This window comes from Octopus bimaculoides, chromosome 28 (genome assembly GCF_046866305.1).
Source record: "Octopus bimaculoides isolate indiv1 chromosome 28, ASM4686630v1, whole genome shotgun sequence".
NCBI classification, from domain to species: Eukaryota; Metazoa; Mollusca; class Cephalopoda; order Octopoda; family Octopodidae; genus Octopus; species Octopus bimaculoides.
Window position 1 is genome coordinate 15,793,997 of NC_142955.1, and position 12,971 is coordinate 15,806,967.

The 12,971-nt window shown below is 37.3% G+C and overlaps 2 protein-coding genes across 3 annotated transcripts in view; both read left to right on the forward strand.

The window, feature by feature from the left end:
* LOC106883485 (uncharacterized) overlaps positions 1–4,490 on the forward strand; it is a 25,182-nt gene extending 20,692 nt beyond the window's left edge. Inside the window, exons 2-3 of the mRNA XM_052977570.2 lie at positions 1,923–2,243; positions 3,085–4,490. Of these exons, the coding sequence (XP_052833530.1) occupies positions 3,490–4,185 (696 nt within the window). The 5' untranslated portion in view covers positions 1,923–2,243; positions 3,085–3,489 and the 3' untranslated portion in view covers positions 4,186–4,490. The remainder of the gene's footprint in view (positions 1–1,922; positions 2,244–3,084) is intronic.
* Positions 4,491–7,086: 2,596 nt separating this feature from the next.
* Positions 7,087–12,971, forward strand: part of LOC106883489 (uncharacterized) — a 29,105-nt gene continuing 23,220 nt past the window's right edge. Inside the window, exons 1-2 of one of the 2 annotated variants that reach the window (XM_014934516.3) lie at positions 7,087–10,206; positions 10,622–10,708. The gene's annotated coding sequence lies outside the window, so the exon portion shown is untranslated. The remainder of the gene's footprint in view (positions 10,207–10,621; positions 10,709–12,971) is intronic. The other variant, XM_014934517.3, reaches the window with a different exon arrangement.

The window sequence follows — 12,971 nt, forward strand, 5'->3', positions numbered from 1 at the left end:
AATTTTAGTAAATTTATTTTCTACACACAACAATTTATAAGATTATATATTAAAAACCCTCCTATAAATCCTTCAATTTCCATTCTTTTTCCAATTTCTTTTGTTTTGAAATCATAGTTTAAAATTGTCTGACTTTTTGCTTTAAATTCCAGCAATGACCCACCCGTCGATGCATTATCCATTTCACCCAATGTGTTTACGAGGACAAAAATATTAAAAAGCAACAATGCATGTCACAGTCTCAAAGGAATGGGAAAGATATTGGGTGGTCGTGGGATGTGCTAAAAGCAACGGCTAAATCGCCCGTAAATCACGTAAGCAAACAAAAAATTGCGTGTAAAACATAATTTCGCAGAAATTTTCTGAAAATTCCAAAAAATAAAAATACGTTATGAGGGGTTAGATGCTTAAACCAAAATTTCGCCGGATAGGAAGCAATTCTGCCACGAACGAGTATGCTTACGCTCCTCAACATCTGGCCAGAATCTACGGAAACCAGACATTAACTCTCGATGGACGACAAAGAAAGAGAAAGTTCAATTCTCCCGCTTCATGTCACTTTCTCCCTCGTTTCCGATCACGACTTCACCATTCACAGACAGACAGATATTTTATACATAGACTAATAGTGCCCTATTAACAAGAATTTGACATTTTGAGCAGTAAAAACGATAATAACCGGTGTATAAAATAATCTGACTCCTTTTCTCGTTTCACATGTAACAATGGATTGTGTCTTTTCGAAAATAAGAGATCAACAGTTCAGTTTGGAAGAATTATCCTGGAGGTAAAAGACAGCAAAACGACGACTTTCAGGAGCAAATATCTTTGTTCCGATCTTTCTATGTGTTTTCACTTGTATAGGATTACTGTATCGTTGACGGGTTCACATAATAATAACAATTCTATTATTTACAAACGAACGTTATTACAGATTTAATATTATTCAAGTAAATCTTTGTCGACTCACCGATCGCTAACTAGAGTCAGTGAGTGTCCGATTACCAATTCTATCGAAGTCATTAATTGATGTACGTTGTAGTCGGTATGAAGTTGTTCCCCTTTATATGTTATGTATTTCTTTAATTCTCCGATAGAGGGAGAAACAGTGTTGCTAATTAAAACTTGTTAAAAGCACTAATTGAAAATGAAAAAGGTATCTATCTACTTCTTCCTCCCTCTCTATCTTCTTCCCCTCTCTTGCGAAGATCCATCGGTGAAACTAAAGGGTTTGACCCGGTGGGAAATAAAAAAAATAAATTAGTGTAATAGGTGTAAAACAACTTGCTGCGAACGAATATGAAGAAAAAAAAAACGGGCGCTCGCGAACGAGGTGGGGTGAGGAGAGGCCTCTGAACATTCACCTCGTTACATATCGGAGCCAAGAAACAAAAGAAAAATAGTGTAATAGATTTAAATGTTGCAGTGAAACAACCATTTCTGTGTGTGTGTGTGATGTGTGATGATGTGAATGTTCCGAGCCTTCTCCCCACCCACCCCGTTCGCGAGCGCTTATTTTTTCCCTTCATATTCGTTCCCAGCAAGTTGTTTTACACCTATTAGACTATTTTTTAAAATTTTATTTTGTCACCGGGTCAAACACTATAATTCAGAGGCCATGGAATGACGATATGTGACAATGTGAATGTTCTGATGCCCCTCCCCTCCGTTCGCGAGCGCGCGTTTTTTTTTTTCTTTTTGTTTTCATATTCGTTCAGAGCAAGTTGTTTTACATCTATTACACTATTTTTTTTTTTATTTCTTGGCTCCGATGAGGCGTCTCGGAACATTCAGGATGCGAATTTTCCGAAGCCTCTCCCCCACCCCACCCCATTCGCAAGCGCGCGTTTTTTTCTTCATATTCGTTCGCAACAAGTTGTTTTACACCTATTAGACTAATTTATTTTTTTTATTTCCCACAGGGTCAAACCCTTTACCCTTTAGTTTGACCGATGGATCTTCGTACGGCGAGCTACGTTAGTGTTGGTAACCGTTTCAAATCCCAGAAATGCTGGCAGCAGGAAGAGGTCAGAACGATGCTGTTGGCATGGAAACTGGCTGAAGGAGCGCCACTCAACACTCTCATTGCAGACTCCCTGGAGACTTTTGGTTTCCATCGAATATACCCTGTTTCTCCCTCTCGCGGGGGATTGAGGAACAACATGATGCATAAAGGGGAACAACTTCATACAGAGTTCGAAATAATTGTCAATCGGGCGCTGGATGACTCTATTGGAGGAACGGTAGGTTGACAAAGATTTATTTAAATTATTATTTAAATTTATGTAAATAATAGAATTGTCGTTTACCTTCAACGATGCAGTAATTTGGCATCCGTAAAAAGATTTTTTTTTTGTTTTGTTTTGATACACCACACACGCTTTGATGTTCAAGACTGACTGACTCACACACATACTGTCATTCACACACATGGTTATCCACACACATACAATACTCTCTTTTTCAGAAAATCGGGATGTGGGGTTCCTTCATTCTTACAGATAAGCACATTTCAGCCATTCTCATTTATAGAAAAACACCCACTGGTGTTGCGAAATTCTGTTATATACATTACTTCCTGTCAAATTCATTGGACAATCTGTAGCAGTGTATTTTATGACTATGGCCTCACCTGCTGATAGCCTCTAAAATAGTATCCATCCAGATAAACTACTGTCAATAGCCCCAATGGTGATGGGGTCAAAAGTTCTCCACAATACAACCTCAATTTCTCTCACTGTTTATGCCAAAATGCATTTTCCAGTTGCTACAAATTCATCCTATCTGCAAAACGCTTTAACATTGATCTACTATTGGAACATCACTTCTTTTACAATATGTGCCTTATAAATAAATACATTTTGAGCTGGGGGGGCCCACTAGTATACATACATATATATTTACACCCACACATATATATATGCTCATACACATGTTTTGAGAGACACAGTCTTTAGAATCACATAGGCATTCCCAAACCAACATAGTGGTGATGTTGGTGTTAGTAGTGATCAACTGTTTTTAATCTGTCTTTTTCAAAGTGTCCTCTCTATCTTAGACTGTTGTTTCTCTCTTTTATTTCAGACAATATCACATGACATTGGCATCAAAGCATCATTTCCATCAGATAACATCATCAATATTCATCACCTTTTAAAGACTGACAGAAAATATTGTACAGAATTCCACTGAAATATTTCTTCTCAACTGAGATTGATAGCAACATTTCTCTTGTGAAATATTTGGAATGTCTACAAGATTCTTTTGTAATGAAGTTGAACTTGGATAATTTTAAATTGTATCTGAGAATATTTTCAGACATTAAGAAGGATTCCTGTTGATGGAAAGAGAGCAATAGCAGTATTTATTAGGAATAATCTGTAGGACAAGAACAAAAACTGTATCCACATATGTTGTGTTGATTGAAGTAAGATAATGGATAAATTGATTATTTAAGATAGTTGAAGAATATATTCTTATTCTGAAGAGATGTCACAAAAGAAACCACAATCAACATATCACTGTGATATCTGTGGTAGATCATTCTCCCTAAATGGTAACTTAACTAAGCACAAACGTATTCACACAGGAGAGAAGCCATTTCATTGTGGTATCTGTGGTAAATCTTTCCCTCGGAATAGCCATTTAGCTGTTCACAAACGTATTCATACAGGTGAGAAACCATTTCACTGTGATATCTGTGGCAAATCATTCTCCCAGGTAGGTGGCTTAACTATACACAAACGTATTCATACGGGAGAGAAGCCATTTCATTGTGATATCTGTGGCAAATCATTATCTCAGGGAACTGCCTTAACTATACACAAACGTGTTCATACAGGAGAGAAGCCATTTCACTGTGATATTTGTGGTAATTCATTCTCTCAAATAACTGGCTTAACTGTACACAAATGTATTCATACAGGAGAGAAGCCATTTCGCTGTGATGTTTGTGGTAATTCATTCTCTGGAAGTAGCTATCTAACGATACATAGACGTATTCATACAGGGGAGAAACCATTTCACTGTGATGTCTGTGGCAAATCATTCTCTCGGGGAACTGCCTTAACTGTACACAGACGTATTCATTCGGGGGAGAAGCCATTTCGCTGTGATATCTGTGGTAAATCATTCTCTCAAAACAGTCACTTAGCTAAACATATGTCTATCCATACAAAAGTGTGACTATGTCATTATCAAATTCATTGCACCTCTTTACAACCAACTATTTAACATCTTTTTCCAGATAAATCACAACTTAGCCCTCTGGCCTTAACAGTAATCTGTAAATCCTTCACGTTAATCACACTCAGAATCGTTCTTTTTTCAGGTACTATTTTCTTAGTACATTCTATGTTTGTAACCTCTTACAACATACAGAGATATGTTGTTCTGTTTATATCCAGTTTTACTCCAGTTTATACTGTCAAATTTGGTTCTAAAAATCTTTGTCTTATGTAACCATAAATAAAAAATATCTCATATAACCACATATGTATTCACCTGTGACTGAAGATGTAGCATCTACCCAGCTTTCTCTCTCTCTATATATATAATTTTTCACGTCTGGCCGCACAGCCTTTTCCGTTTGTTTTCCTGTCTTGTTTTTTGTCCGCCACTACATTCCTCCATGGCACAGGTTTAATTTGTGTATACAAATTTAATTTGCAGTCCATGGGAAGAGCCGTTTTAACGATGCGTCTTGCCTAACTCTTCGAAACGCCAGTGTTAAAACGGGGGTAGCTGATGAAGGAAAATGTTCTCTATGTGGCTTGTGTGTTTTCTGTACTCTGGTTATTATTATTTTCTTGTCTACGTTTTGTTTGCAATGTCCTGTACCCAGATATGCACCTATATATACAGGTAGACATAGGTATGCACATACCTGTACGTATATATGCATATACTCATTTATCATTTGTTTTTTATATATACATATATATATATATATATATATACTTTATTTAAAAGCATCAGAAATGTAACAAAAAGCTGTTACTCAGAGTTTCACGTTCTCGTTCATCTGACAGTTTTAAGAAAACTGTCCGATGAAGGGGACATTTTAAACTGATAGAACAATTCCATCAAAAATGCCTTCATCGCATTTAAAAAATTAAATGGAGTTCTTTTGCTGCAAACACAGATGTCCTTGCATCTGCAGGCATCACCTCAGTTAAAGCTATGATTTTGAGGAACCAATTGAGATGGAGTGGCCAAATTGTTCGAATGGCATGCCAAAACAGCTGTTCTATAGTTAGCTTGCAGAGGAGAAACTCTATCGGTGTAAACCTAAAAATAAGGTTTAAGGACGGCATAAGGAGTACTATAAAGTCACTTGGAATGGTTCCAGATGATATAGAAACCCTTGCTTCAGATCAAGGTGGATGGCGAACAAAGGTATGGATTGGAGTAAAAGCATTTGGAGAGGCCAGAATAACACAAGACTCAAAAGAGATCTAAGGAAGAATGCGACGATTGAGAAGGTGAATGATAACGACCTTTTTGTGTGCACAGTCTGTGACACGCCATGCCTGTCTTTTTCTAGCCTCAAATCTCATCTGCGAACGTATGGAAAATGAACCTCCACCAACTATTCTGCCTAAATGTCTGTGCACACCTTTCAATGCAGTGTATGCCAGAAGGTTTGCAAATCTAATGGAGGCCCCAAAAAACATGTTAAGATCCAGAAAGATCAGAACTTATCTGCAGGTCTTAGTTGTCCAAATCAGAGGTGCAATCTATATGCGTGTATTTTCAGAACATTGCTTTAAAAAAGCCACATCAGACACCATGATTGTGCTAAGGTGTAGATACACGAGATGGTCAAATTATGTATAAGGAGTAGACAACCACAATGTATGTATATGTACACTGAGTAAGCACATAAATGTGAAACAAGGCGGAAAAAAGAGTACTCGAATACCAGACGTAGAGTAATATGCTTTATTTAAAAGCTGCAGAAATATAACAAAAGCTGTTACTCAGAGTTTCACGTTCCCGTTTGTCGCACAGTTTTTTGCCAGTACCGCCTGACTGGCCTTCGTAGGATTTTCGAGCGAGATCATTGCCAGTGCCCCTGGACTGGCTCTTGTGCGGGTGGCACATAAAATGCACCATTTTGAGAGTGGCCGTTGCCAGTACCGCCTGACTGGCCTTTGTGCGGGTGACACGTAAAAGCACCCACTACATTCTCAGAGTGGTTGGCGTTAGGAAGGGCATCCAGCTGTAGAAACTCTGCCAAATCAGATTGGAGCCTGGTGTAGCCATCCGGTTTAACCAGTCCTCAGTCAAATCGTCCAACCCATGCTAGCATGGAAAGCGGACGTTAAACGATGATGATGATGTCTGACGTACAAAAGTTTCAAATCGCCTAAACAAACAAATTGAAAGCAGTGAAAAGTTCCGCCTGAACTTACAACTGCTGGAGATTTTAAACAAACCTGCAACTCTCCCATGAAAAAGAGTCACAGCACAAATCATTAGTCGTCCTTCAAGGATGACACAAATGTTCACCTCATTGCAACAAACGTTGTTATTCGTTTTCTCGTCTAGTTTGACAACGACATTCCTAAACTTCCTCTCTTCTTCCCTTTCAAAGCCTTGTTACTAACTCCTTTGTCTCTCCCCCTCTTTCATGTCACTGTTACCACTCCCCACCACCTCTCTTCTTTTTTCATAGTTATTACTCTCTCTCTCCACCTCTTTCGTAGCGTTAATGCTACACTCCTCCACCTTGCACCATCTTTCAAAGCGCTGTTTCTGCTCCCCCTCCCCTCCCTTCTTCATAGTGTTTTTACAACTCTCTTCCTTTCTCTACTCTTTCATAGTCCTCTTACTACTCCTCTCCGTCTTTCCTCCTCTTTTTTTTTTACTGCATCTGCTACCCTCCCTCCATCTCTCTCGCTCTATCTTAGCGCCGTTTCTCCTCTTCTCCTACCCACCTCTTTCATAGCGTAATTACTATTCTCCTCCCCCCCTCTCTCGTTCAATATAATTATCGCCCTCGACAATTAACATTCCTTACAAACTTTCGTCAAACAAACAAAATCTAAATCAACAAATTGTCACCCAAACTGGAAATTACAGTAATCTCTCGCCATATCGCCGTTTATTATTTAAGCCTACGTCGATTTATAATAAAATAAATCTACACAAATAATGATAATAATAAATATAAAATTAAACCTTGGGAGAGACAAGTTACTGAAGAGATTGCAAGAGTGCAATGATATAATTTAACAAAAAACTATATAAATTAATAAAGGGCTGAACCAGTGCGTGTGTTTATTACCGGCATAATGCCTCTCCCAAGGTTTAATTGTATTTCTTTCAACACACGTATCCACATCAAGAATCTTGCACACGAAATACACATACGAAAAATAAATATAAAGTACTGTAGTGTTTCTACTTTGGATTTTCACCTGTCGTGGGTGAGGTTTGGAACGTAACAACCACGTCAGCTGATGGTTTACTCTAAATACAAAAAGAATTTCTTGATGTCGGTGATAACCTTGCTAAATTTCTTCAACTATTTGGAAGTTTTTTTTTTAGATTTTCACCAGATTATTCTCAAAAAATGTAGTTTTGAAGTTCTTGTTGACGACAGAAAAGATTATGTTAATTTTTTTTTCTAGAAATAAAAAAGTTACAAGCACTTAAATTTATTAATTTAAGGCAATAGAAACCATATTATATATTGATATTATAGTTACTGACGATGGACGATTTCGATGGCGACCGGCACACATGAAGCCGTTAGGTAGTCTCATGACTTGCTAGAAATAGCAGGCAAATCTTCCATGAACAACACCATAACATCTTATAAAAAGAAAGAGGAGAGGACGAAATATTGTGCCCCAGCATCGTGATTTCCCTCCACAAACTTCGGAATAAGAGCAACCCGTCTGAAAAAGAATCCAGGTAAAAAAAAAAAGTCACAGGGGTTTTGTTGGGCGCGGCGGGGAGGTTGTCCCAGGTGAGTTTCGTTCTAGTGGGGTTTTGTCCGGATCCCATAAATTGTGACTTTTTTTCCTGTGACCCTGAGAAATGGGTCACACGAAGTGGGGATGGTTTTTTTGCAGTGCGTGTTGTTGGTCATTCTGCACGGCAATGCCACTCCAAGGAATTATTTGAAAAAGTTGTTAAGATATATTGTGAACCGTAAGAACAGAGGCAAATAATTGTACATGAATTATAACAAAATCTTGTATGGACCCCCCCCACACACACACACACACCTCGGATGAGAACTACTGATTTAGGGTGGAAACTTATTTTGCAACTATGTCGATTCAGGTTCGGTCCCATAGTGCAAACAGTACCTTGGGCAATTGTCTTCCACTATAGTTCTGTGCCGCCCAATGCAGTGTCAGTCGGATGAATTTGTGTGGATTATTTCGGGAGATGAAACATATTGAATCAATGATGAATATAACTAGATGCTGAGCAGATGAACAGACAACAAAATGTCAGCGACCAGGTTCAGTTAATGAACTCTTGTATCGTCTGTAGTCAGGGCGTGCTCGGATTAAATATTTCCGATAGCGAAAAACTAATGCTGCGTCGTTTGACGTGGAAGAGTTATACTGGACGGGACAAGTCGCCTGATCAATTTGATCATATAACTTCCATTAAGGCGGCGACCTGGCAGAGTTGTTAACAATCCGTACAAAACGCTTAACAATGTTTGTCTGACTTTACGTGCTGAGTTCAAATTCCGCCGAGGTTGACCTTGATTTTCATCTTTTCGGGATTGATAAATACGAATGATGTTCTGGGATCGATGAAATCAACTAGCCCTCTTCCCTAGAATTCCAGGACGTGTACCTACAGTGGAAAGGATGGATCTTTGCGATTTGACGGGCAACACTTGTTTTCTTAACGAAACACTTTCTTAGGCTTTATTCCTGAAAGGATTATTTTCTCCAACTAATGCAGTGAGCTGCAGAGTTGTTACAACGCCGGGCAAAATGCTTAGCGGCATTTTATGTGTTTATGTCCTGAATTAGAATTTCTCAGCAGTTGACTTTACTTTTCATTCATTAGGGGTAATTTGTTTCCCCATAAATTCCAGAAAAATGGTTTATTTTTTGTATCTCTTCAATTTGGCTTACAGAAACAGTTTGGAACTTCGTATACTGGTGTAATTTCTCACGCTGAACACGGTTTACTTTCAACAAAATTTCGTGTTAAAGTTGTCATATTTCGGTAATTTTAACCAATCAACGACGTGTATTCAGCTGAAGAAACTTCCTGCTGTTTGCGATAGAGATCCTTATTTTTTAATAAAATTTCCTTCAAATACATCTCACATAGTGCAGATTACGATTATATCGTAATATAGGGTGGAAAAAGAAACGCTGGGCGTGTACACATTACATAAGTTTTTGGTGGGGAGGGCATACTTCTGCAGGTATCCATAAATAATTACCAATCAAATACTAGAGTCGATGTAATCGATTAACCTCTGAAAACGAGCAAATTTTTAACGGCATGTCGTCCATCTTTACGTTCTGATTTTAAATTCATTTATTTATTTATCGTTTTTGAGTCCATACAGTGAGTACCAATTGGGCACTGAGGTTGGTATAATCGATTAATCCACTTCCTTGAAAATTTTAGGCTTAGTGTTTTTAAAAAGAATTATTATTATGAAGGCAGCGAGGTGGCAGAATCGTTAGCCGGCCAGATAAAAATACATGGCAGTATTTCGTCTCTTTTCACATTCTGAGTTCGACTTTGTCTTCTGTCATTTCGGAGTCGATAAAATAAGGGTAAACTTGTTGTAATTGACTAGATCACTGTCGCTTCCCAACCCTCAAAACATTAACCATCCAACATTTGCGCCAAAAAAAAAACGATTATTAGCCCTCGTTACCGGTGTTTTTGTAGGCGAGGGAAAACTGCCAACTACACCGATCACTTTATCTTACAGAGCAACTCTAATTGTATATTTAGGCCTGAATTTACTGTGCATATCATCGTCTGTGGGTGTGTGACCTACTTGAGATCGGCGTTCTACCACTACTACCTCCGCTACGGCGGCATAAGCATTCATTTCATTTCATGCGCCAGACAGACAGGTCGTAGGTTCCTTTGTCCTCTATCAAGGAAAAAAAAAATGGATTTTAATTGCCGACTAAATGAACGAATAACTCCTTCACTTGCCCTTCTGCTCTTATCAGTTCAACATCCAAACCAAAAGTATGTATTTATTTGGAATATTTATCTCACCATGAAATATGTTTGTTTGTTTTTTTTTAATTGTTTGTGCTAAATAATCCCGATATCTGAATAAAATATTCTGACTTCTCGTTCGCATAAATGCACACGTATACACTCATAATTGTATGGACGCGTACACACACACACACACACATATGAAATATACATACATTAATTTACCATCATACACACACACATGTACATCCGCACAGTTATGCATGTGTGAACACACAGACGTTTACAGACCGCACCTGCATAAATTGAAATTACCACACATTAAGCCATCTTTTTTTATATGGAAAGAAAAGAAGACCAGAAATTTTGATGTATTTTGTAAAAGATGTATTTAATTAATATTTCTGTATTTTAAATGAATGTCATTACTATTGTGAAGGTATGAACACACGCACACAAAGAAATAAAAATAGAGGGGAAAAACGGAAAAAATTACATTTTAATCATGAAATATACGATGAAATAGGTATGTTTTTTTTGTTTTTTTTTTTGTAAATTTTATTTTAAAATTCGAATTGTTTTGAAGCGTGAAATTCGATAAAATGATGAAAAAAAGTTTGCGAATTAAACGTAACTTATGGAGAGAAAGAGATTTACAAGTTGGTTTTTGACTGGTTTTGCCAGGATTTTTCTTTTTTTTTTTTTGACACCCACGCACTTAGAAATTTATGGGTGGAGGTGACTTCTTCAAAATAATAATAATAATAATAATAAAAAAAAAAACTTTTAAAAATTCTGTAATTTTTCAAACGTTGATGCCTGTCTTAACAAGAGTAGGTAGAAAATTTGTGAAATGGTGATGGCTGCCGAGAAGGTACGAGGTGAAAAGGGGCGACGTTTATAAGAATTATGGATTAAAAAGTTTTCCTTTTTTTTCCATATTGTAAAACAGATGCAATTGGAAATTTTTAGGAGGAAAAGGGGCGAAATTCTTCTTTAGGTACGCCTTATATATATTTTTTTGAAAATTGCAAAACAAAAGTAATGAAGAGTCATGTGGCGAAAAACAGTTGGGGTTTCGGATCGGCATTTGTACAGAAGTTCGATTTTCTCAGGATCTCTTTCCAATTTTTTTTTTTTTTTTTCAACTTCCCAACCGATTTTGGCCAATTTCTTGGTTTAAAAATGATGGGAGAATCCTTTTATAAATATAGGGTAATATATTCTACAAGAATATGGAGTGTATGTGGTCATGTGTTTAACCCCTAAAGGCTCTGAAACGGTGCATCAAAATATAGTTGGAAAAAAGTCCCAATCGTCTTGATTCTAAACTTCACCTTTAAATCACAATTTGTTTTGTTGTAGAAAATGTATTCACAAGAATTCCTATGTATGTTTAAAACTAAATTCGGGCCTTTTAAACAAAAAAATCAAATGGCGGAAGTAAAGAATACGTACACCACCCGTTTTCGGCATAACAAAATTCCTAACCCTAAACACCGGGTGTACGTGTTCTTTACTTTCGCCAATCAAGCACCACTGGTTGATGTATGGAAAACCAAGTCAGAATTTTGGAAGAAGTGTCTCAATAACAAACTACAATTTCAGTAATTTAAAATGTAGAAAACAATATTAACCTTTTTTTTTGTTTTTCGTTTGTAATTGAAGAAAGTAAATGCATAATTAGACCAAATTATGTCACTGGTTTTTCCAGTCTCTTTGACATAGAAACTTTGTGTCGCAGTAGAACCATTGCTCTATGTAAAACAATGTATCTATGAGAGAAATGAAAAATTATGTATGTAGGATTGTTCCGGGTTCATTCCCACTGCCTGGCGCTTTGGGCAAGTGCCTTCTACTATAGCCTCGGGCCGACCAAAACCATATGAGAGGATTTGGTAGACGGAAACTGAAAGAAGCCCGTCTTTTTATATATATATATATATGTGTGTGTGTGTGTGTGTTTCTCCCCCAACATCGCTTGACAACCGATGCGCGTGTGTTTACGTCCCCGTTACCTAGCGGTTCGGCAAAAGAGACCGATAGAATAAGTACTACGCTTCCAAAGAATGTCTTGGGGTCTATTTGCTCGACTAAAGGCGGTGCTCCAGCATGGCCGCAGTCAAATGACTGAAACAAGTAAAAGAGTAAAGACTATATTCGGAATCTACTTCATCGAAAACTTAGGAATGAGAGTAGAAATTGATATTAATCAATTAAAACCAGTGGTCTAGCATATTTAAAAAACCCCGAAGACTGAAATTATATTACATACAAAATTAAGAGGAATGACCACCGAAGTGGACTTCTATATGCTAGATATAGACGTCAAATCGCCTAACCACGAAGAGTATGTTCTCAAGAAAAGAATTTCAGCAAAACGGCAGACTGTAAAAATGAGCAAGACAAATGAAAATTTGCTGAGATTTTTTTCTTGAGAACATTCTCTTCGTGGTTAGGCGATTTGACGTCTATATCTAGCATATAGGAGTCCACTTTGGTGGTCATTTCTCCTCTCAATTTTGTGTGTGTATGTATATATATATGTATATATATGTATATATATATATATATATAATACAAATAATGAGTATATGCATATATACGTACATGTATGTACATATCTACATGTATATATAGATGCATATCTGGGTACAGGACGTTGCAAAAGAAACGTGGACAAAATGATAAACAGAGTACAGAAAACACACAGGCCACATAAAGAACATTTCCTTCATCAGCTGCCACCATTATAACACTGGCGTTTCGAAAAGTTTTATATATATATA